The 26811-nt window shown below is 34.9% G+C and overlaps 1 protein-coding gene across 2 annotated transcripts in view; it reads left to right on the top strand.

Moving 5' to 3' along the window:
• Nucleotides 1–26124, top strand: part of LOC145302159 (uncharacterized) — a 140403-nt gene extending 114279 nt beyond the window's left edge. For both annotated transcript variants that reach the window (XM_080144636.1, XM_080144635.1), the window contains exons 7-11: nt 1494–1607; nt 10912–11055; nt 15965–16076; nt 18260–18521; nt 23925–26124. In XM_080144636.1, the coding sequence (XP_080000762.1) occupies nt 1494–1607; nt 10912–11055; nt 15965–16076; nt 18260–18521; nt 23925–25802 (2510 nt within the window). In that variant the 3' untranslated portion in view covers nt 25803–26124. The remainder of the gene's footprint in view (nt 1–1493; nt 1608–10911; nt 11056–15964; nt 16077–18259; nt 18522–23924) is intronic.
• The last annotated feature ends 687 nt before the right edge of the window (nt 26125–26811 follow it).

Below are 26811 nucleotides of genomic sequence, written 5' to 3'. Positions count from 1 at the left end.
ATTTTAGTAACAATACCATGTGTACATTTGTAACGTTGCATTTTATTAACAATACCATGTGTACATTTGTAACGTTGCATTTTATTAACAATACCATGTGTACATTTGTAACGTTGCATTTTATTAACAATACCATGTGTACATTTGTAACGTTGCATTTTATTAACAATACCATGTGTACATTTGTAACGTTGTATTTTATGAACAATACCATGTGTACATTTGTAACGTTGCATTTTATTAACAATACCATGTGTACATTTGTAACGTTGTATTTTATTAACAATACCATGTGTACATTTGTAACGTTGCATTTTATTAACAATACCATGTGTACATTTGTAACGTTGCATTTTATTAACAATAACATGTGTACATTTGTAACGTTGTATTTTATTGACAATACCATGTGTAAATTTGTAACGTTGTATTTTATTGACAATACCATGTGTACATTTGTAACGTTGTATTTTATTGACAATACCATGTGTACATTTGTAGCGTATTTTATTAATAATACCATGTGTACATTTGTAACGTTGTATTTTATTAACAATACCATGTGTACATTTGTAACGTTGTATTTTATTAACAATACCATGTGTACATTTGTAACGTTGCATTTTATTAACAATACCATGTGTACATTTGTAACGTTGTATTTTATTAACAATACCATGTGTACATTTGTAACGTTGTATTTTAGTAACAATACCATGTGTACATTTGTAACGTTGCATTTTATTAACAATACCATGTGTACATTTGTAACGTTGCATTTTATTAACAATGCCATGTGTACATTTGTAACGTTGTATTTTATTAACAATACCATGTGTACATTTGTAACGTTGTATTTTATGAACAATACCATGTGTACATTTGTAACGTTGCATTTTATTAACAATACCATGTGTACATTTGTAACGTTGCATTTTATTAACAATACCATGTGTACATTTGTAACGTTGCATTTTATTAACAATACCATGTGTACATTTGTAACGTTGTATTTTATTAACAATACCATGTGTACATTTGTAACGTTGCATTTTATTGACAATAACATGTGTACATTTGTAACGTTGTATTTTATTGACAATACCATGTGTACATTTGTAACGTTGTATTTTATTGACAATACCATGTGTACATTTGTAACGTTGTATTTTATTAACAATACCATGTGTACATTTGTAACGTTGTATTTTATTAACAATACCATGTGTACATTTGTAACGTTGTATTTTATTAACAATACCATGTGTACATTTGTAACGTTGTATTTTATTAACAATACCATGTGTACATTTGTAACGTTGTATTTTATTAACAATACCATGTGTACATTTGTAACGTTTTTTTTTCTTTCCATCTTGACACCAGGCTTTATTGTAAAACAATGGTTGACCAAACGGGTCACATATGTTTTCTAATCAAAATTTGTATTCCAAAAAAAACAAACTCATTTCAGTCCAAACTTTATTTTGCAGCTGAATATAATAAAGCCGAAACAATTCTCAAACGGACACTACAAGAAGTTGGCGAGTCCGGACACCCGACCGTTCCGACCATGTTAAACAGCCTCGGTCTGAAAGAGGAAAGATGTAAGTAAATGCTTTTGCTTTTAATTTTATTTACTGTTTTGCCTCCTTTTATAAATATGTTTTTTTGTTTTTTTTCTTATCATTTTTTGACTGGGGATGGGGCATCCTACCAGATTCCAGACATTCATCTGTTATTCCAGACACTCCAATTGACAGATCATTTTAGAATTCTAACAATCTCTTTATGTGCAATTGTTTGGATTTCCCTTGCGCTTGGTTCACCAAATATATTCGCCAGGTAGTTTTTTAAATTCTTTTTCATGAGTCTGGTTGTTTCTGGAATAAAGGGGATCTTCCTAAGATTCCAGTTTCTTTTCATGTCGTACATAAGACGTTAGTAATTCGTTATCTTCTCAATCTCAGTTCTGTTTAATCCAGCATCATTGGGGACACTGACTTCAACTAGGGTTGCTACTTTTTCTCTCTTGTCTCGTATCACTATGCCAGGTTTAATAACTCTGTTTTCTAGTTACATAGCTGTATGGATTGCATAGTCATAGTTGGTGTATAACTTGTTTCCAACTGTTGTTTCTGGTAAACATGTTCCCATGACTTGCTGTTAAACTGGAAATTCAATTTTTACAGTTGATCTAATCGATAGATTTACACACTCTCTCACATTGTATAGTTGTTGTACTCGAGCAAAGTCTTAATCATCATCAAGCCTCGAGTTTTGGGCAGCCATTATCATCTTTTGATCATAGTGGAGTGATCCTCTTTTCAGACCATTCACAGGATCTTCCTTATCTATATACTTTTGGAATAGTTCATTAGCCCCTATTTAGTTGTAATAGAAAGTCTTGTATTTCTGGCAGCTTTTCTGGCCAATTTCTGTGGCAGGCTTGTTTGCTGTTTGTCTCATAGATGATACCAGTTGTTCTACTGCTTGTTTCTTGATGCTGATTTATGATCTGGATTCTGGAAATCCATCTAACTGGTGCTAACAATAGATGCACTCTGTTAATGGTCAATTTCTAAGAGACCCATACCTTCTGCTTCTCTGGGTAAAATACAACCATGATAGACCTTCATTTCTATACATTACTCTGAAGAGGGTCAAATTTTTTTGTTTTTAATATCTTAGCTGGTTAATAATGCCAAAGAATCTTAGCTGTTCTTTCTTTGACGCTGCCCTATTCAATTTTTTACAAATGGTGGAGATATTTATACATTCTATTGCTTGTTTGTATTTTTTTGTTTCTTGTTTGTTTTATTTTTTGCTTTCCATCTTTTCTTTACTTTTTAGCTAAACTATTATTTTCAGTGTTTGCATGTGTCAAGAGACGTCTTTTTCTTTTCTTTACTTTTTAGCTAAACTATTATTTTCAGTGTTTGCATGTGTCAAGAGACGTTTTTTTCTTTTTTTTACTTTTTAGCTAAACTATTATTTTCAGTGTTTGCATGTGTCAAGAGACGTTTTTTTCTTTTTTTTACTTTTTAGCTAAACTATTATTTTCAGTGTTTGCATGTGTCAAGAGACGTCTTTTTCTTTTTTTTACTTTGGGGTAACATAAAATGCTTCAACAACAAAAGATGAATTTTCGGTTCTTTAAAGATGACGGCAATATATGTAGGGCAAAAAGATGACGTCGCGATAAGTGATTTCAAATCCCGTGCACCATCTGTCGACAGAAATAAAAAAACTTGAATGTGTTTTTTAATAGAGAACGTTGATTCTGTGTTCGTTCATAACTAATTGCTTTAAGTGAGCTTTTATGTAGCTGATAAAAAAATAAAAGCAATCGATCACGAAAATAAGGAGGAAAAACTTTATCTGATATATAAATATTGATAACCGCAACACTCTCTATGAATGGAATAAGCTCGATGGAAGTCCTCTTTCTCTCTTTCTCCCCTGCCTCTCTGTGTCTTCATCTTTTTCTCCGCCAAATGTTGTCATCTGGTTGCTATTTTTGTGGATTCTTTGCAGCTAAAAATTGTTGGGAAGTGCGGAAGTGAAAAAGGAGTATGACAAAAGAGAAGAGAAAATAAGTTCATCAGAAAAAAAGGTATATGAAATAGGGTTTATCAGCAGAACAATGGAGAGAAAGTTGTTCACCAGGGTAGAAAAAAGAAGGCTGAGATGAGATTGTAAGCAAGGTATGGCAATGTTGATAATAAAAGGATCGAACAATAGATGTGGATATATTTAGAGTTGGTTAGCAGACACTTTCGGGAGTGGCTTTTTTTAAATTATTATTACTCGCGTTCACTCCTAACAAAGCATATCACCACTTGGACATAAGGGCTACTATTTGGGACCATGCCTAGAAAAGATTAACAAGATGTTGGTTTACATTACATTTAAACTACTGCATATCAGTACAGTCAGGAGAGCAGGTAGCAAGAAAGGAATTCCAAAGTTTATCTGTTCAAGGAAAGGAACTATTAGAGTAGAAAGCTTTCTAGCATTTAGAGATCTCAATAGTGAAGGGGTAAGATTTTGTTGCTAAGCAGGTTTGTCGGGGATATATACATCGAGCGGCACAATTACAATGAGTTCATCAGAACACATTCCATTAAAATATTTGTAAAACAAGCACAGGGATGCAATATTGCAGCGATGGGACAGGGGTTGGAGCTTAGGGAATTATTAGATTGAAGACTCTTTTTTGGACCAAGAGGCTAGAGTTTTCAACAGTAGAAACAGTTTATAGATGATTTGGAGTTTACAACAGTTTAAACAGTGTCCAGTAGACAACAGCAGTTGCAAGTTTGACACAGTCAAATGCAGGTTGTGGCTTGGGTCAGATCAGGAGAGCCTTGGGAGATCAAAATGAGTTGACATCAACTGATGAAGTAAAATATCAATGTTAGCTTTTAGAGTTTCCCACAATGGTATCACACACACACCCAAAGTGCAATTAAGTTTTACAGAAAATGTTGTGTTTTTCTTTGGAGTTGTGTCTTGTATCTTTTATGCACTTGTGAACTATGCACACTCCCTCGACAGCCAGCAATGTGAGAGATGATGACATGGCCATAAGAAAAGAAATCCACAGAAACAACATTGGGGTTAATGTTGTCCAGCAGAGTTAACATGTGGTCTGTCACAAAAGTATATTGTGGTCATTTTGTTTTATGGCATATCAACCTTTCTGTTACAATTGCTTATTTCCTTCTTTATCGCATTTAACACATATCTAAGGAAATGGTTAAAACTCTAGAGGAAGACTTCCAGTCTGTAGTGAATCATCATCATGACGGGCTTCTTGCCCGGACCAATGTGACTCTTCCTCTCCAGAGTTTCCTGTCTTCCATTAGTTGCTTCAGATCTTCAGGTTCACAGTTGGTGCCGTGTGCTATATGTTGAATGTACGTGGATCTAGGTCATCCTCTGCTTGCGCGTCCGTGTCGTGGAGTTCATAACAATACATCACTCACCAATTCATACTTGCTCCTCAGACAATGACCGGCAAATCGTAGGCGTCTTTCTCTTATGGTATTAGATATGGCAGGTAGATTGCCATAAAGTTGCTGCTTCATGGGATGATTTTGCCAAGATATATTTAATATTGTTCTTAGCATACGGGTGTATGTGCCGTCTAGTTTTCTTTCCAGTCTTTTGGTGAGTGTCCAGGTTGTAGCACCGTAAACAAGGACAGACTCTACCACTGCCCTGAAGAACTGCCTTTTAAGTTTGTCAGTTAGCCTCTAAGTCCATACTGAATGTAGCCCATCCAATGCGGTCCATGCTTTTGAGATGCAAATTCCGATATCTCTCTCTATGGAAACTATGTTGCTGCTCAGATACGTAAACTCAGCAACTTCTTTCAGTGTTGATCCAACCAAAGCCCTGATCTCTCCCTTCACATTGAAAGTCATAAACTTTGTCTTATCCGCATTTATGTAGAGACCAATGTCATTTGCAGACTTTTCTAGCTTACGTAACAGTGTTTGCGCATCAGCAGTGTTGTTCGCAAACAAAGCAATATCGTCTGCGTAATCTGCATCAGTTATGATTGATGACGTCTGTTTCTGGATTCATTTAGGGTGAAGCCTAGCATGTTGTGTATATCAACAGAGGTGCGAAGTACAAAGTCAAGACAAACAATGAAAAGAAAAGAGACAAGAGTATCTCCTTGTAGAACCCTATTGCGGATGTCAAAAAATTCAGCCTCCCCATCTGGGGACCTGACCATTGCTTGAGTGTGCTCATATAGCATCATGATAACATTAATGACTTCATTTGGAATGCCATATGCTTTTAATATGCTGGCCATTTTTCCTCTATGTACAGAGTCGAATGCTTTGGAGATCATGACTGCCTCAATGTTTTTTGCTTTGACTCCTTCAATCAGTCTCCTAACAGTAAGTATTTGACTAGTAGTAGAGCGATTCTTTCTAAATCCATTTTGGTTCTTCCTGAGCACTTCTTCGATTTTTGGTTGGATACAGTTGAGAAGCATGGCATTGTAGATTTTTGCTGCAATTGGAGTGAGTGTTATTCCTCTTTAGTTGCTTGGTATGCTTAGTTCCTCCTTCTTGGGAAAGGGAAGTATGCATCCTTCCCTCCATATATTAATAATTTTTGATTATATACAGAATTGCATGAATTAAGAAGTATGTCATTGAAACCACCTGTCTTCCATACTTCACGAGGTATGTTATCTAAACCTGCAGCTTTACGATTCTTGGTCTTCTTTAGTACATTTAGAAGTTCCTCCATTGTAAAATCACCCTTCTCAATATCGAGTTCCTGTACAACAATCGGCTGAATTGGTTGGTCTGTTACTTCTGGTTTGTTTCCGAGTAGCTTTGCAAAATGTTCTTTCCATTTCGAACACGCATTTTCCGGAGTGTTTGCCTTTAACTTAGCTTTGGCAGATCGTTTGCGCCCAGATATCTCATTTACTACTTGCCTAGCCAGATAGGATTGTTTGTTATCTGCTGCATTCTGGATTTGATCTATTTGTTCTTGAACATACTTCTGTTGTTCTGATATGCCTATCATACTAAGCTCTTGAAGCGCCTGCTTCCTTAATTTTGTATTCTGTCGAGTGGGGTATTTATGTTGCTTTTTGATTATGTTTTAACTTTTCTCCTTTTTAATATTATTTTATCATTTTCCCATGGTACTTTTTGCTTTACCTTGGGTTCCAGAGGTACACATTTCTTTGTTGCTTCTTGGTGCGACCTAACGAAGTTTTCATAGGTGGTATTAGCAGTTGGTTCCTGCTCTTGTGCTTGTAAATTATCAAATCTGTTTCGCAGTTCGAAGATGAATCTCTGTTTCATCTGATTGTCATGTGACAACGTTGACCAGTAGTTGTAAGGCTGTCTAGATGATTTTTTAGTTTTGTTCACTCGTAGGCTTAACTTCAACTTAGAGGTTACAATCCTATGATCAGTAGACACACCATAGAAACTGCTATGAGCTTCACAGTTATGACAGCTATTGATCCACTTCTTATTCATAAAAAGATAGTCCAGTTGTGCCGTGTCTCCATTTTGGGGATTGATGGGTCCAGAGCTTACCGGGTCTTTTCTGAAAACGGGTATTCATGCATTGTACGTCGTTTTCAAGGAGAAAAGTTAATAGATACTCTCCATTTCAGTTTATTCCATCATGGAAAAAGAACTTATGTTTGTTGTCTTCCTGTCCTATACGTGCATTCATGTCACCCCCGATAACCAATAAATTATGTTTGGGGATTGATCGCACTATTGCTGACAGTTCATCGTAGAAATTCAGGATCTCTTGCTTGTCACTGACGTTGGTAGGATTGTAGGAACAAATAACAATAGTAGCAGGATTACCACTGAAGGTAGCAAGAATTATTATCTTCTCAGCACTTTTCAATGATTTCAATGCTCGAGGGCTAAGCAGAAGTCTTACTCCCCCAATGGTACTATTTGTCGAATTTTTCCATGCTGACGCTGATACTAGTGTCCAACTGTTACCAATTTCATGGTACTTTATCTCCATGTCATTGTGGAAGAGACGGTGCTCTTGAATACACACAATATCGATATCGTGTTCTTTGGATGAAGCAACAAGTTCTGATATTTGAGATGTGGGTTGAAGTGTCCGTACATCAAAGGTGGATATTTTGATGGTATGTCTACATTTTGCTAGCTTGGGTTTTGGTGCTGTAGTAAACTTGTCGATAGCTGTGGTCAAGTAGCGACCTTGGTTACCCATGTGGTGGTCGATGCAGTATGGAATTCTGGGTTGATTGAATCTTTCGATAGCTCGGATAATATCACCTGTGTGAGCTACGTCTACAGGTGAATCGCATTGTAGTGAAATGTGGCCATAAATCGATAACATTCAATGCTGCCAAGACTAAGCTTCTTTCCTTTTAATAATTACAAGAAATCGTCTCAACCACTGATTGCCATAATTAATGATCCACTACCTGAAAGTACTTTGTTCAAGTTCCTTGGCTTAATGTTTACAGGGAACATGAATTGGAACAAATACATTGACGTCATTGCCAAGGCTACTGCGAAGAAGGTGGTTTCTCTCTACCGTGCTAGAAGATTATACACATGAGAATACCCTGTGCCTCTAAAAAGCCACTATTCCTTCATGCATGGAATATTGTTGCCATATCTGAGCTGGTGCATCTGCTACTAGTCTCTTGCTCTTAGACAGGTTAAAAAAAAAAAAAGAGTTGCCAACCTAATAGATTCCACACTTACAACCAAACTCCAACCCCTGTCCCATCGCCTCAATGTTGCATCCTGTGCCTGTTCTATAAGGATTTTAATGGAATGTGTTTCGACAAACTCCAAGCATTTTTACCCCTTTGACATAATACCTCCAACTAACCTGACAAGCAGCAAAATTCCACCCCTACACTAGAGAGATCCTGCCTTGACAGAGTTCAAAATAGATTTCGTAGCCTCGTAGGAGAAGTCCTTTTTTCTTCCCTGCAACCTCTTCCTCACAGAAGAGATGTAGCGAGTTTGTTTTTGCTTTATCGTTATTTTCATGGCAAGTGCCCGACTGAACTTCAATCTATCGTCCCCCCCTCGCCAAACTATCACCAGAAATACTCGTCTAGCTGAAAACACTATCAATAATTCCCCTCACTCTTTATCTGTGCCTAAACCTAAATGTAGATTCCATGAACAAAGTTTCCTTCTTAGAACTGCACGCCTGTGGAACTGTCTTCCGTTTTCCTGCTTTCCAGCTGACTACAATATGGTTGTCTTCAAGTCCAATGGAAACAAGTTCTTGCTAAGCCGTTCCCCTTAAGTTAACAAATTTACTGAATTTCCATTACTGACAATTACAATATTGTCCAATTGACTACTGTACACTCTTTAATCCTTATCCTCAAGTGGCCCCTGGGCCTTGATAACTGGTGATGCCTATGTAAAAAAAAAACAAAAAAAAACTCAAATAGTTTCTCCCCTCAAATTGTTAGACTTTAGAATTCTTTCTCAGGTCCCGACTTCCTGTGCTGACATGCAGAAGTTCAAGTGTAATGTGAGTAGATATTTCAATGTTTGACTCCCTGCATAGTATATATAGTACTCCTATATAATTTTGGTCCCAATTAGTAGCCTCTTACGTCCAAGTGGTACTGTGCCTTGTTTAGGATGAAATAACAGAAAAAAAATTAGGAATTCAAAATATATATAGGTGTGTTTCTTTTAGTTAGGATAACGGTTAATGAGTGTACAGTAGTCAATGGGACAAAATCGTAGTAATCGTTAGTAGTTGAAATTTGGTAAATTGGATTACTTAAGGAGATGGCTCATCAAAAACTTGTTTATGTTAAACATGACCATATTGTAGTCAACTGGAAAGTGGGCATGCAGTTATAAAGAAGAAACTTTGTTTAGGTTGAGGCACAGATAAAGAGTGGGGGAAATTATTGATAGTGGTTTCAGATAGATGAGTGTTTTTCATGAAAGTTTGCCATGAAAATAATGATAGAGCAGAGACGGCTCGCAATGTAGTTTCTGTGGGAAAAAGGTTGCAAGGAAGAGAAAAGAGCATCACCAGGATATGAAGTCTATTTTCAACTCTGTCAAGGCAGGATAGGGTGTTCTGAGCAGTTCCCGCCCAGATGTGGCAACAGTACTCCATTCTTGGTTGATCGAGGTGAAAAGACTGCCCCATTTACTAAAACAATCAGTTTTATAAGATCTGTAATCCTGACCCTCATCTCCGTTGTTTTGAAAATTAACATTATTTCTTCCTTTCTTTTTTCTTCTTTTGAATCTCTTTTCTTTCTCTCTCTTTTAATCCATATCTTTTTAATTCTCTTTTCTTTCTCTCTCTTTTAATCCATATCTTTTTAATTCTCTTTTCTTTCTCTCTCTTTTAATCCATATCTTTTTAATTCTCTTTTCTTTCTCTCTCTTTTAATCCATATCTTTTTAATTCTCTTTTCTTTCTCTCTCTTTTAATCCATATCTTTTTAATTCTCTTTTCTTTCTCTCTCTTTTAATCCATATCTTTTTAATTCTCTTTTCTTTCTCTCTCTTTTAATCCATATCTTTTTAATTCTCTTTTCTCTCCTAAATCTTTGTTTTCTTTCTTTTTCTTTCCCCTGAGATATTTTTATTTCTTTATCGCATTGGTATATTTCAATTCCCTTCTAATGTTAAGGTTTTTTTTTTTTCATATCACTAACATCATGGGAGATCTTGCGTTCACATAAAACACATAAGATTTTTCTGGTCACGCTAGACTATTTGTCACCAAAAATGTCTATTTTACTTTGTTGAGAAATTAATCTTTCCCAACAAAAACATACCCTATCCTCCCTCTGAGCATGTGGAACATCTTTGGCTGTGTCAGCACCCCCAGACCACACCTAACCCTTAGCCTGTAAGCAAGATGATTTGGTGCTGTCCGGGTGCATAAAAATGCTGTTACCTTTTTACTGGATCATTGTACATGCGACTGGGGACCACTTGTGAATTTCATACTCCCATGGAACTTCCTCCTTTGGAGTAAACCGGTTTAACCTGCCTAGGGTTAGTGCCGTTTCCTGCATCATTAAATTAAAAGTTCGCTAATCTAAACAGGTATTGATCCAGGATAAAGTGCAAGCCAGGGAAGAATTTGGCTCAACCCGACGAGGATAAACACCATTGCAACAACGGTCTGAACTAAAAAGCAAAAATCGTTTCAATATAATAAACAACACAATTTTGAATGTTGTATTAAATATAATTTTTGTTTTAGTTTTTGTTTTAATTTTTGTTTCGTTCCGAACTTTTGTCCTTATCACCATTTCTATTTCTACAAAGTTTTGACCGGTATGTTCTCCGGTCTTCTGCGGACATATTGTATATTTATAATGATGCTTGATTTTTTTCTTCCTCTTTTTTGTAGCTAAAGGAGACCTCAACAGAGCATTAACATTTTATTTTGCTTCTCTCTCGAAGAAACGGAAAATTGCTAAATTTCAAGAACCTTTGTTGGTGACAACACTCTGCAATGTTGCCGGACAATTGTCAAAGACGAAATACAAACATGGTGAGTTCGACACGATATTGTGCATGCGGATAAGCAAAAAATATATCAACAAGTACATGCATGTATGCACGACAAAACCATCAGCTTATGATCAACGTGTAGTATCTGTTTGTTCATTTTCTCAATCCTTCTGTAAAAATGTGCAGTGCAGCATAATTTTTTGCTAGTATATTTGACATTGCAGATGGAACAGTTATAGATGCTTGACCAGAAGAAGGGGTTGCAGAGAACTGAAAATATCTCTGCCCAGAGTCAGACTACCCAAGAGATGTTCTCTTTGTTTAGAAAATAAATACTTCAGTGAATAAAAAAAAGTTCTGCTGGGATCGTCTTTGTGAGAAAAACGATATCTAGGAATGGAGATAACCCTAGATGTTATCTTAAATGAATGTGTGGAGCAGCTAAACCGGTGCGAACTTCATGAAATCCGCGTTTTGATTTAGGCACAGATATAGAGTGGGGGAAATTTTTAGTAGGGGTCTACGCTGGAAGATGGGGTTCTAGGTTTAATCGAGTTTTTATTCTGGAGATATTTCATGTTGAGGTTTGGGGATTTGTGGAATAGGTCGGCATACTTGGTTAGAGCAGTACAGAGAGGGAAAGTAAGAGAGAAGAAGACAGGAAGATTTTTTTTTATTTGTAGCACACGAAAAGGTAAAGCCGTAACAATTACCCACTAGTATGGCATCGAGAGGCCCCACCAGAGACTACTGCATGGTCCAGATCCACTCACCAAATGGCAATACAGCAGTCCCAGTACTTTGCGCCTGCTGATAGGACAGCCTCCTTAGTGGTTAATCCAAGGTTCGGGTCCCTGACTATCAGGCGGATAACGTCAGCCCAGACAAAACGTTTACCTCCAGCACCCTTACTAGTGACATGGCAACAAGGACAGACAAAGACAGAAAAATATCCGACATCTCAGACTACTGGTCACCAAGTAGTACCGACCTTTAAGCAGCTTTTTCTTCACCCTTTGTCAGAAACATCACTCATTGAATGAGGACTGAATGACAAAATAGGAGAAGCGAGAGTTACTGGAGCTGCCGATAACACATCCACTGTATTATCTACTCTCCATTTAAAAAAAAAAAAAAAAGGGGGGGGGGGCGAGAAAGGGGAATGGGTACAAGTGACTTAAACTGATGAGGTCTTCCAGGGGGTCGGAAAGCACTTCTCCTTAAGGCAGCGCTTAAATAGTTTCGTAATTGGGATGCCATCAGGGCCAGTTGCTTTACTGGAATTTTTGGTGCTCCTTTCAAGCTAAACTGATGTGTTTCAGTTGGTTGGGATCGAAAGGAAAGCATCTCATTTCTGCAGGTCAACCTTGAAGTGAGTCCTGCTTATCCAGAATAATAAACATTATCGATATAAATTTTTAAATTTTTAAGATGAGGAGTGATTATTCGTATAATTTAGATTCTTTCGACTACTGTTCTTGAGTGTTATTTTCACAATGTTTTGATCGGTGTATCTTGTCAAACTCGGGAATTTGAACATAATTTCCAACGGAACCCTTTATTTACTTGACGGGGATAACATGCTTTCGTCCCATCAATCATGGATAGAAGTCCTAAATAATTCGTAATTGTATTTTTCAGTTACCCACACTGAAAATTCAACCTTCAGGAGAATATCACTTTTACAATAAATTTTTCCTAGTACTCTAACCACTACGCGACGAGTCTTTAGATTAGAGTACTTTGAAGAATCAATTGGATTAAATAAAGGGTTCCATGCAAAATTCCATATAGAATCCTGAGTTCATCAAGATGTACTTGAAGAAGGCCAGGGGTTACATTGACTGAAGCACTGTGAGAATAAGAAATAAGATCAGTAGATGCAAATATTACAAATTATCAGTAGATGCAAATATTACAAATTATCAGTAGATGCAAATATTACAAATTATCAATAGATGCAAATATTACAAATTATCAATAGATGCAAATATTACAAATTATCAATAGATGCAAATATTACAAATTATCAATAGATGCAAATATTACAAATTATCAATAGATGCAAATATTACAAATTATCAATAGATGCAAATATTGCAAATTATCAGTAGATGCAAATTATCAATAGATGCAAATATTACAAATTATCAATAGATGAAAATATTACAAATTATCAATAGATGCAAATATTACAAATTATCAGTAGATGCAAATATTACAAATTATCAGTAGATGCAAATATTGCAAATTATCAGTAGATGCAAATATTACAAATTATCAATAGATGCAAATATTACAAATTATCAATAGATGCAAATATTGCAAATTATCAGTAGATGCAAATATTGCAAATTATCAGTAGATGCAAATATTACAAATTATCAGTTGATGCAAATATTACAAATTATCAATAGATGCAAATATTACAAATTATCAATAGATGCAAATATTACAAATTATCAATAGATGCAAATATTGCAAATTATCAGTAGATGCAAATTATCAATAGATGCAAATATTACAAATTATCAGTAGATGCAAATATTACAAATTATCAATAGATGCAAATATTACAAATTATCAATAGATGCAAATATTGCAAATTATCAGTAGATGCAAATATTGCAAATTATCAGTAGATGCAAATATTACAAATTATCAGTAGATGCAAATATTACAAATTATCAGTTGATGCAAATATTACAAATTATCAGTTGATGCAAATATTACAAATTATCAGTTGATGCAAATATTACAAATTATCAGTTGATGCAAATATTACAAATTATCAGTTGATGCAAATATTACAAATTATCAGTTGATGCAAATATTACAAATTATCAGTTGATGCAAATATTACAAATTATCAGTTGATGCAAATATTACAAATTATCAGTTGATGCAAATATTACAAATTATCAGTTGATGCAAATATTACAAATTATCAGTGGATTCAAATATTACAAATTATCCTCATCTCAAAATTCTTATTGAGTCAATCTTTATTTTTGTTCCAAGCCAGAATGCCCTTTTTTAGGGGAGCTAGATTTTCCCTACATTAAAAACCGACTTTCTGTTTCACTTTTCCCTTGTGGTATGGGTAGTTGTATGTCAGTGGACACTAGAACAAGTAACTGGATGTCAGAGGTAACTGAGATAGGTAGATAGATGTCAGTGGAGACTGCAGGAGGTGCTAGAAGCTGCAAGAGATACTGGAAGCCGCAGGAAGATACTGGAGTTCCCTGGTTGTAGGGAGTAGTCTCAGAAAGCAGGCAAGCAGTAGTAGTAGTTTGTATGCAGGTAGTTTGTGGTAGAGTAGATTTAAAAACGGCTGTTTAAACTACTTCTGTAGTGATGCTGAGACCTTTCGACTGCTTGACTGGGTGCGTCAAAGTTACATTTCTGGAGGCTTCCGGCCCCCTAGCCGAGTTGTTGGTATTTATTTGCTTCCCCACGAGAGCAAATTTGTACAGCACAATCACGTTGACACACCGGTTCTCGCCAGATCACCGAAGTTAAGCAACATTGAGCCTGGCCAGTACCAGATGAATGACCATTTGGGAAGCTAGGCACTGTATGTACCTTCTTGGAAGGTTGGGCGTGGGGCCAGCACCCTTACCTTGTAAAAAGAACTGCTCGCTACAAAAACATCTACAAAAACTTGTAGATGGCCTATGCCCCTCCCCCAGGGGCTCAAGGGCTATGGATGGTTGGATGGAGAGCAAATTAGACATAAGGTCGTTTTTTAACGTTGAGCTCCCCTGAGGGTCAAAATTGTCTGGTATGAAGGGTTTCCCCGACATTGACCAAACACTAATTGCTTCAATAGCAATGGTCTGATATGTGGAATTGCTCCGACATATTACTTTCATTGCAGCATCTGCAGAACAAATACTCCCTAGCTCAGTTGTTTTTGTGTTTTTCTTGTGTTTTTCTTCTTTTTTTTTTTTTTTTTTTTTTTTTTTTTTTGGTGAGGAAGTGCTTTCTTTATAAAAGAGTATGATATAACAGGCACACTCTTGGTAAATGACTAAGATTAATTCTCATCGAAATTATCACAATCAAAAGAATTTTAGATGTATATTTTTTTTTTTTTTTTTTTTTTTTTTACATAGGCATCACCACATTATCAAGGCCCAGAGGCCACTCAAGGATAAGGGTTAAAGAGTGTACAGTAGGAATTGGACAATATAGTAATCATTAGTAATGAAAATTTGGTAAATTTGATAACTTATATGGAACGGCTCATCAAGAACTTATTTACTTTAGACTTGAACACAACCATATTGTAGTCAGCCGGAAAGCAGGAAAACGGAAGACAATTCCACAGGCGTGCAGTTCTAAGAAAGAAGCTTTGTTCATGGAATCTACGTTTAGGTTTAGGCACAGATAAAGAGTGGGGGAAATTATTGATTGTGTTTATATTAAGTTGAACCTGAAATCCAAATTATAATTGTTTATTTGGAAAAAGTCAAGTTTTATGTATTTCTTCCTCTCATTTGTGTTGAGACAAAAAGATAGTCATTAGTATGTGTCAGTCATGTGTACTGATTTGTTTTTGTTTGAATCAGTGATTCAATTCACACCACGACACAGTATTTACTTTGATAGAAAATATATATGCCAATTACACTACACAAAATTTTCTGTGTTTCAACCTTGTGAAGATTCGTCAGGTTATTGCCATGAGGATGAAATGCATAAAATTCTGTGTAGCTTAATTGCCATATATATTTTCAAAACTTGCTACCTTGCTTTACTTATGTATTGAGCACTGTTGAAGTAAATACTGAATTAGATTAAATTTTATATAGATACATGGAATAATAAATTCTTATATAATAAATTTAAATGAATATATATATATATATATAATAAATTTTAATTAATATATATATATATATATATATATATATAAAAAGAACAAATATTTTTTTTTCTTTCAGCTTTTGCTTTAAGTTTTTTGTATGAAGCTGAAGGTATTCGCAAACGGGCAGGCTGGGTTCATTCCTATTCTGCTTTGGTTGTCTGGAATATTGGCATGGTTTACATGAGAAAGTAAGTGACTCTCATTTCGGTTTCTATTCTTAAATTCACTTCAGTTTGTTATTATATGTTCATTGCAAAACAGACCCTGTCTTTGTAACCGGTGTAACTTTTTGAAAAGAAACATTGTAAATGATAAGACCGACTACAATGACCCCCCCACCCCCTCCACTGCATAACATTTTGCTTATTTACCAGTAAGAAAACCCCAACATAAAATTACAAATTACTTAGGATTTTTACCCAGTCAGAAGGAACAAGAGATTTCCTACATCTGTGGATTAAATTCCTTGCAGATTCCCGAATTTGATAGAAAGATTCCTGAGTTCAATAAGATACTATGTTGACTTGGTTGATGAGGATACAGTCCTGCGTCGAGTGAGAGCGCTAGAGAAATGCTAAGCAGCTAACACTATGTTGCAGCTTAAGTCTACAGCACATGAAGACCTGGTCATCTGATTCTAATTTTGATTCTCTAATCAAGGGGAAGGTGTTTCGAATATAGACTCCAAGTCTGTGCATATGTTTGTCTGAGTCCTTACGGCAAACTAGGAGATAACCAAACATGTTAAAGTGGTTAGAGAGGATGGGGGAGTGTAGGTTAGTTTCACTTAGCGCCAAGACATCTGGGGTGTTTGTTGTACTATTAAAAAAATGCTCCACTGAGGTTTCTCCAGTCCTCTCCAACATTTGCAACAAATGCCTTCACAAATCTTGCTTTCCTAACTGCTGGAAAACTTGTTTACAAGAATTCTGGCAAAAGAACTGACCCATGAAATTATTGCGCCATTAGCCTCCTCCCTCTTTTTGCCAAAATATTTGAATCCATAATTAATCAAGCTGTAGTCGATAACCTTACATTTGCTAAACTTCTGTCTAACCAACAATATGGATTTCGGCAAGCCCGCTTTACGGCAGATATCCTAACTGTAATCTCTGAATGTATATACCATACACTGGACAAAGCAGGGGAGGGGAGGGCAGTAACCCTAGATATATCTAAGACTTTTGGCAGGGAATGGCATGATGGTCTTCTCAGGAAAATCAGATCATATGGTATCATTGGATGAATACTTAACATAATTAAATCCTTCTTAAATAAGAAAAGAATCCAGGTTGCCTTTGATGGCCGTACATCTAAACAATATGATATAAATGCGGGAGTGCCTCAGGAGTCTATCCTAGGACCTCTTTTATTCTTAATATTCATAAATGACCTCCCTGACAAAATTGCCTGTGAGATGGGTATATTTGCTGATGACACCACGCTCTATAACAGGCATGAGGGGAAAAACAAATGAACACATATCTAAAGAAATGGCAGAAACACTAGAGGAAGACCTCCAATCTGTAGTTGAATGGAGACAAAAATGGATGGTCACATTCAATGCTGCCAAGACTAAACTTGTTTCCTTTAATAATTACAAGAAACCTTCTTTGCCACCAACAGCCATGGCTAAAGATACATTACCTGAAAGTACTTCGTTCAAACTCCTCAGCTTAACGTTCACAGAGAACATGAGTTGGAACAGATACTTTGAGTGCATTGCAACGGCTGCTGCGAGGAAGGTGGGCTTTCTCTATCATGCCAGAAAGTTACTTATGCCTGAAAGTATTCTGTACCTCTACAAGGCCACTATTCGATCATGTTGGAGTATTGTTGTCACATTTGGGCTGCTGCACCTGCTACTAGTCTCTCACTTCTGGGCAGGGTTTAAAGAGAGTCACTAGCCTAATTGGTCCTGAACTGTCAGCTGGGCTTCAGCTTCTGTCCCATTGACGAAATGTTGCATCCCTCTGCCTGTTCTACAAGTATTTTATGGTAGATGCTCCAAAGAACTACAAGCCCTTGTACCCCCTCAACATAAATACCCCCGACAAACCTGACAAGCACAAAATCCTACTCCTACACAGTAGAGATCGCCAGATGCCAGAAATCCTTCTAATCTAATAGTTTCTTCCCCAGAACAGCTAGACCTTGGAATTCCCTTCCGGATTCCTGTTTCCCAATCTGTACTGACATGCAGAAATTCAAGTATAATGTGAATAGACATCTTGCCACAAAACTTCCTAAATAGTGTCTCTGCAATTATGTCCCAGATAGCAGCCATCAGCCATCCTACATCAAATTGGCACTGTGCCTTGTTTGGGGTGAAGATGCAAAAAAAAAATGTAATTTTTCTTTCTTTTTCAAGACGGATGCAAGTTGAAGCTCTCATGAAAATTACGGAAGCTGAACAATTGTATGGTGCCGTGAATCGTGAACATTACGTAAATGCGGAAGTGAAAATCTGGCTTGCCCACTGTCACCTTCTTTTGGATAATGCGGAAGAGGCGAAACGCTTATTTCTGGAAATTATCCGAAATCGTGAGATGTATCAGAAAAACAGGCCACAAGGAGAATTTGTTTTAAACGCCTTCGAACATTTGATTCGACTCAGCATTCAAGACTCAAGCGTAAGTAAAAATTGTGAACGACTGCAGAAGAGAAAGAAATGGCACCTATGCGACAGATTTTGATAATTGTAAATCAAATTAAAATAATCAAACGTGTAAATTACGATAAACAGCTGTCATAAACATAAAAAATATTTTTATTTAAAATTATTGATATTGTGAGGTATCTGTTAGTTGCATTTCATTTTACTTTAATTGAAGTTTTCAGAAATTCGAGGCACTTGGAGCTAAGACTTGATTTTTATACAATATATTTCTATATAGATCAGTGTTTTTCAACCTTTTCGCTGGAGCTGAACCCGATAGAAACCTCCCACTGGCTCATGGAACATCTATGCAATAATTTAGTTGTTTTATGCAAAATAACAGCATTTAAAAAAATAAACAGATTTTTTATGTGAATCTTTTGGTGTTGATTGTATAAGAAGATATAAAAACAAATTTAATAGAAAGACAAATTAATTTTTTTAATGTAATGAGTTTAATTATGTAAAATTTAGTATATTTTGATAAAAAAAAGTTTTTTAAAAAATATGTAATAAAATAGATTTTCAAAATGGAATTTAAAATTCTGTTTATTTGTTCCTCGTTTGAATTTAGAAATTGCGGAACACCTAAATTGTACCGGTGAAACCCTAAGTTAATGTGGAACCCTGGTTGAAAAGCACTAGTATAGATATTTGCGTGTTCCACTAAATTCTACGTTTCAAATGTTGAGTTTTTAAAGAAGTAAAAAATATTAATTTTCACGAATTGACCAGTCAATTGTTTTATACTTTCGTGTGATCTCTTGGTCTTCCATCCATCCTATAGACTCGAGCCCCTGGGGGGGGAGGGGCATAGGCCATCAACAACTTTGTAGATGTTTTTGTCGTGAGGAGTTCTTTTTACGAGGTGAGGGTGCTGGCCTCATGCCCAACCTTCCCAGAAGGTATATACAGCACCTAGCCTTCCCAAATGGTCACCCATCTGGTATTGGCCAGGCTCAACATTGCTTAACTTTAGTGATCTGGTGAGAACGGGTGTGTCAATGTGATCGTGTTATACAATCTTGGTCTTATTGGATTCCAAAGCAAGAATTCATCTAGTCTGGTGGAGTATCCAGTTTTGTGCTGTTATTTGGGCTAACATCACTTGGAGGAGGTGCACCATTCCTCGTATGAGCCAGTGTATAGCTATGTTATAGTATCATATCAAAGAGCCTACTGTTGATTTTATATATATGACGGGCCTTTCTGCTTGTGCAAAAAAAAATTATCAAATACAATTGTAATGGGAATTCGCGCATACACACACACCAAAAAAGTTCCTTTTATATAATAGTAGAGATATTTCCTGTGGTTTCTTTATCTTTGCAGATTTTAAAAGAATTTATCTAGTCTGGTAGTTAACATTTTGCGATTTTGTTTTTTTATTTTCTGTGGATGTGCTCTGTTTGTTTTCCATTGCAATATTCAAGTTACTTGTTAGTTTTCGCATCCTAGAATTTTATTTAAAATTTCAGCTATATCTTTTCAACCTTCCCCCTAATTCCAATTTCTCCCAGTCTTCTTTTTTTATATAGTTTTTGAGGAATGTTCCTAGTGCACCTACGATTATTGGTGTTATCTTTTTTAGTTTTCGAGTTAGTTCTGTATATTTGCTTCACTTCATCTTCTTGATGTTCACCCTGTGGTGTGCTGGGATGATGAAATCTATGATCTCGCAGGACTTTTCTGTAGCTTAATAGTGTTTATGTTACTAAAATTAATAAATGTCCTAAATTTTACATTAAAAAGTCATCATCCGTACATTAAATATATTTACATATAATGTGTTTATGGAATAGTTGATAAGCATGGTAATATGTTAATAAAAATAAGGACACAAACGCAGCATTAAAACTGCATTAGTTACCTGGGTGTTCCAAACATGGTTAGTACCGTGGCGTGTTTCTACACCCCCATACAAAAATGCTTATAGTGTTATTATTTTGTAAAATAAAGTTATCATGCTGGTTCAGGATATATCGACAGCTTGAATCACTTGTACTTTGTTTCTATTAAAATAATAAAATAAATAATAAAACTAAGGAAAAATTAAAAAATCTTTGATTTAGATCACATGTATTTTTAAAAAATACCCACTATGTAGAATAATATTACTTTACATTAATTTATTACTTGTGACTAATTAGTTCCATTAAATTTATTTGATTACTATATTGATATTACAGCGAAAAAATATTTTTGTGATGTTAATAAACACTTATTTGATGTATTTTATTTCTCATCCAGTTTGTTATTTTTTAATATCTATGATGAACACAAAAATGTTTCAATAAATTGAAATAGCAAGAAAAATGAATACGAGTTCATTACATAAACATTACCTTTGAATCTGATTCACTTTCAAGGAAAACTGAGATACAACTGCGCCATACCATGTGTGCTATACCCTCACTGAGTCCAGAAACTACTGGGAGGGAGGAAAAGAAATAAGTTACCAACTAGGAATTATGAGTAAAATTGGGGTGACAAAATACCTCATGGGTCTAATGCAGGGTTAAAATTGAGCCACGATATTTCAGTCAAATGGTCCGACTATATTATTTGATATAGTATACTAATATGCTTCCTTGCTTATCCATTATTCCATAAACTAATTTTCCATTTTCTTTGAAATTATTTCATATTTACTCCCTTTATATATAGAGGGTTCGAGAGTATTTTGCCACTTAAACTCCAGTCTTGCCAGAAAGAGAAGGTTTGCACACTCCTCTAGTAGAGATATTAACAATTTAAATTTTGTGATGCTAGAATTAGCAACACACGTTAAAATTGTATTACATTAAGCATTTAAAAATATTATTACTGGTTTCATAGGTAATATTATTAATTGTTGGTTGTTGAGTTTTAATGAAGATAGCTTGGAGTATTTTTATAGATTTTTAATAAGAAAAATTGAAAAAAGAAAAAGTATAATTAAGCATATGTTTTCTGTTATTTTCAACGATGTTTGCTAAAATGAAAATTACTACCTAACTATACACATACACAATGTAGATATGTTTCATTGAATAGCAAGGATAATTACTCTTTATTTCTCTTGTAATCCGTTTTTTTCCATTTGGCGAGCCAAAGTTCAAACGTTCTGTGCAAGTATAAAAAGAAATTTGCGAAAGTCTCAAACATTTTCGACTTCCATGTCGTCATTCGTATGTCTTCAGGTGAGTGATGAATTAAAAAATTGCGTTTAGTCAATTTATTGAAAAAGTCAATTAAAATCGTTTAAAGCACTTGAGTGTGCCCTCCTCATGAAATTTGCAAAAGTCGCGAACATTTTCGACTTCCAGGAGTCATTTTCAGGCGAGTGATGAATTAAGAACTGTGTTTAGTGAATTTATTAAAGAAGTCAATTAAAATCGCTAAAAGCACTTGAGCGTGCCCACCTCCTCGTATTGAGCCTGATTAATGGTCGGGTTGTTTATTCGAATGAGTAGGGCTTCCATGATTCTCAGGCACAGGTTACAATATGAGACGGCTAAGATGGCGGTGTCTTTTATTAATATGTTCCTCAATTTATTTTTTGGCTTGTCATGTGCTGCAAGGTGTTGGTAAATGGAGTTAAGGGAAGGGGGGTGACACGTTAACCAGTGAGATATACATTGACACAATTAGAATAAATTGTTTTTGGCGACACATTCTCCTATAGGACATTTAAAAAATATGCAGCATTGCTAGTTTTTAGTAAATTGTCGTCAGGTGTCGAGTTATTGCTTATTAGTAAATGAGTTATTTTTAATTTTTATAGTAAATGATGAATCGAAGTTTAGTAGTTTTGTTTTTTTTTCAACGGTGGAAATGTGTTTATGTACGATATTAATTTTTTTTTGTTAATTTTATAATTAGCATGCATCTGGTTACAGTAAAATATGTTAATATTATTATTACTACTACTAACCGGACTCATTAACCAACGTTGTCCGGTGGTAACATGATTCCCCCCACCATCCCTCTCTGTGTAAGAAATTAAAGCATGGCTGTTGTTGTTGTAGCCCAACCATCAAACTCCTCATGTTAAGAACAGCTTTCGGAATGGACCCCCCCCCCCAACCTCCCTATGTTAAGAACGGTTTTCCGAATAGACACCCCATTTTGTGAGTGGGGGTGTGGTTGTCAAAACCTTTGGCCGAAATGTAACTTTGATAATTGCTGTCAGGATTCCTACACGTAAATACGATGAACTAACAAAAAAAATTTGGTGGTTGCTGTGTCGGTCGGCCCGTGTCTGTCAGGCACGGTATAGTTCAGGTTATGGTATTTATGTTGGCAAGGCTGGAGTTTAAGTGGCAAAATACTCTCGAACCCTCTATCACTTAAAACAAACTAAATTCCTGTAATCACCTGTATGTTACCAAACATATAAACAATATTATATAAAAGAAACAATATAAACAGAATGTTTTCTTTAAATAATAAACAATTATTATTTATTTTAAACAATATATACAGAATTTTGTTTATATTATAAAGAATATAAATAGAACAGTTTATAATTTGAAACGACGTAAACCTTTTTAAATTTTAATCTTAGACTACAGAAACAGAAATGTTATTTGTGTAAGGAATATATAACGAAGAATGATTGAATAGGAAAATAATTACAAATAAAAATAGAATTTATCTGGTTTTCTCATGTTTTAATTCGAAAGAGTTGTGTAACTAATTCACTACGACAAACTGACTTATTTCCCTTGGTTTTAATTGCCTTAAATTAAAAGTTCTCCATTTTTTAACAGAACATACTTGTGGATGGGTTTTTGTTTAAATATACACTAGCACATCTACTGCATCGTTTTTTGTAATTGTTTTGGAATTTATACTAATTTCGACATGACATGTAAGTACTAGTGTTGGGACGATAAATCAGAATCAGAAAAATTGGGGGTATCGAAAAAATTGTTGCCTATTTTCCGATGCCAAAAACGATTCTTTCAATTGTCTTTTTTTATTTGATTTTGTTTAAAGTAAAATCTTCCATTGCTGGCAATAATGATAAAATAATATTTATTGATTTTAAATTACCAGTAAAACTAAAATCGATAGATCATTCTTCACAAGTGCATTTTGACGTTTAGGAAAATGGAAAATATCTGCATATTTAACACGTGTTTTTACGAAAATCTGCGAAAATAACAATCTTATAATTAGAGATTTATAAAGAATCGGAATCAGTAATTGTATTGGAATTGGGAAAAATATTGTAATCGTCTCATCACTAATACATACCTATGTATATGCGTGTGTATTTATGTATGTATGTATGTGTGTGAAGTGTTTTTTTTTGTTTTTGGTTTTTTTTTTTTTTTTGTCACATTAAAACGTGATATCTGTTTATAGAGTGTATTTATTTTCTTTTTAGGAGCAACAAAGTTATCTTCAAGAAGTTTTAAAAGAACTTCCTCGGTTAAACAAGAGCCCAGGTGTGTCACCCATCAGTTCAAAGATTTATCGTCAGCTCCTTATTGAATACATGGAACTACTTTTGAAAATTGCAGACAACAATGAAAAGTCCGAACCTCGTTCAGGATTGTTTTTAGAAAGAATCCCACAAACTTGTCTCGCATGTCAAGAAGTTCGTAATTATGCCATGTGTCCAAGAGACATTTATTTGCAGAAACTTAGTTCCCTCACAACACCATGTGAACTGTTTGACCAAAGCGATAACAGCATCACTACGAGTGTTTCCTGCCAATCAGAGACTTTTCAACTGCAACAAAATGAAATGTCCTCACCTGTAAGTATTTGTCACATTCCAAATGCTGTCAACAGTTTGACATCTTCAGCATCTGATGAAAGCTTAAATTCACTTAATCTTCCTTTGCCAGTCAAAGAACTTTGTAAATCGCAAGCAAATTTGGTATCGGTCTATAATGATGCCATGCGCACAGAAGACATTTATTTCCAAAAACAGAATTTACCCACGCTAATTCATAGACCTTTTGACAACAACGATATTGAAAAGTCTCTGATTGGAAGAGGACAAATGCCAAAACTGGAACTTCTTATGTCGTCTTGTAAACCATTTGACCAGGCCAACGACACAGTAAGAGTTGTGGCCTGTGAACAAAAAATGTTTCAGCAAAACCAAAGTGAATGGCTCTCACCTCCAAATATTCCCAACACATCAAATCAATCTAAGAATAATGTTGGTCCTTTGAAATTTGGATGTTCTGATGAAAGTCTTAATTCAATGAATCTTCCTTTGCCAGTCAAAGAACTTTGTAAATCGCAAGCAAATTTGGAATCTGTTAATCATCACAAAGACGTGTCTCAGAAGCTTCCAGACTTTTCTGCCTTATTATCGTTAGAAGGAACTGATGTTGACCATGAAAATAATAGAATTGAGACAAAAAAAGTAGCTGTAACAAAAGTACAACGCAACATCTCAGAAATAATTTCTAAAGACAACCAAACGAAAGATTTCCATAAAACAATTTTTACCAATTCTGCAGAGAAATCTGTAAAATTGCTTGAAAGAAATGGAAACATTTTTGAAAATAAACAATCCTGGCAGATGAAGAATTTGATTAAAGAGCCACAAAATGGCAAGTATCAAGAATTTTATTTCGAAGATAAGCCAGGCAATACTCAAAACATGAATACGAACACTAATATGTTCGGCTTTTCTCTTACCATTAATGATACAGGAATTAACAAGTCGCCAAAAACTCAAAGAGATATTTCTGGTTGTGAGAGAAAACCGAAAGAAATTTTTTCATCCAAACAAACATCAAAAATATGTCAACAGAATGAATTTAAAGAAAACAATTCCAAATTTCCGTTTCAAAACATTTCTGCTGCTGATATGTTACGTACGCGTGATTCTTTCAACAATTTCTATCAACAAAACGGACACTGCTTCCACAGCAATCAGCACAGCAACATCCATACACCGATACAAATGTCGAAATATTCAAAACAATTTTTGGAAAATGATCAAAGTTCTCAACATCTTGACCATTTCAAAAACAATAACTCACTTTCAAAATTCACAGATGTTCATCCAAAACTTTTAACGTCATCTTCACAACAGAATCAGTTGAATGCCGATTCTTATCGGCAGCAAATTTTCCCAAATCGTTGTTCTGCTAATCTAAACATCAATAATAATTCTTCGATAAACCAAAACATTATTTCAGACTCAGGGTTCGCTATGAACAATTTATCTCAAAGTCTTCAAATTTCTGGCAGATTCAGGTCAAGAGAACCTGTACAGCATGAAGAAAAAAATGATTAAAATTTCACAATTTTTTTTATGGCTACTCAAATCATCGAATTTTCATCTCGATTGAAATTTTTTTTTAACGACTTGTGTTCCCTTGCCATCAAAAATCATGGCATACTTTTTCAAATTATTTTCCAACTTGGAAAATATCATGTCTTGTCTGTAAATAATACTAATACTTCAGTCAGCTGCTGCTTATGCTAATGCTCGCTTGAATATATACTGAATTACTTCCCTTAGTTTTACACAACTATTTGAACACTATAAACGCATTTATCGAAACCAATACTCTTTTTGGAGAAGCGTGATTCACATTAAAATCTGATCTCATGTCTAACGTTGTCCTCACCTGTGGTATTTATCATTCTCTGTCAATTATCCAAACTTGTAGAGCATGAAAAAAAATTGATCAAAACTTTGTAGAGCATGAAAAAAAAATTGATCAAAACTTGTAGAGCATAAAAAAAAATTGATCCAAACTTGTAGAGCATGAAAAAAAAATGATCAAAACTTTGTAGAGCATGAAAAAAAATTGATCAAAACTTGTAGAGCATGAAAAAAAAATTGATCAAAACTTTGTAGAGCATGAAAAAAAAATTGATCAAAACTTGTAGAGCATGAAAAAAAATTGATCAAAACTTGTAGAGCATGAAAAAAAAATTGATCAAAACTTTGTAGAGCATGAAAAAAAAATTGATCAAAACTTTGTAGAGCATGAAAAAAAAATTGATCAAAACTTGTAGAGCATGAAAAAAAAATTGATCAAAACTTGTAGAGCATGAAAAAAAATTGATCAAAACTTTGTAGAGCATGAAAAAAAATTGATCAAAACTTGTAGAGCATGAAAAAAAATTGATCCAAACTTGTAGAGCATGAAAAAAAATTGATCAAAACTTTGTAGAGCATGAAAAAAAATTGATCAAAACTTGTAGAGCATGAAAAAAAATTGATCAAAACTTGTAGAGCATGAAAAAAAAATGATCAAAGCTTGTAGAGCATGAAAAAAAATTGATCAAAACTT

Source organism: Euprymna scolopes, chromosome 2 (assembly GCF_053919585.1).
Source record: "Euprymna scolopes isolate OS-2025 chromosome 2, ASM5391958v1, whole genome shotgun sequence".
In the NCBI taxonomy this organism is placed as follows: domain Eukaryota; kingdom Metazoa; phylum Mollusca; class Cephalopoda; order Sepiida; family Sepiolidae; genus Euprymna; species Euprymna scolopes.
The sequence above is the reverse complement of the archived record's forward strand: the minus strand, read 5'-3'. Positions and strand labels throughout refer to the sequence as shown.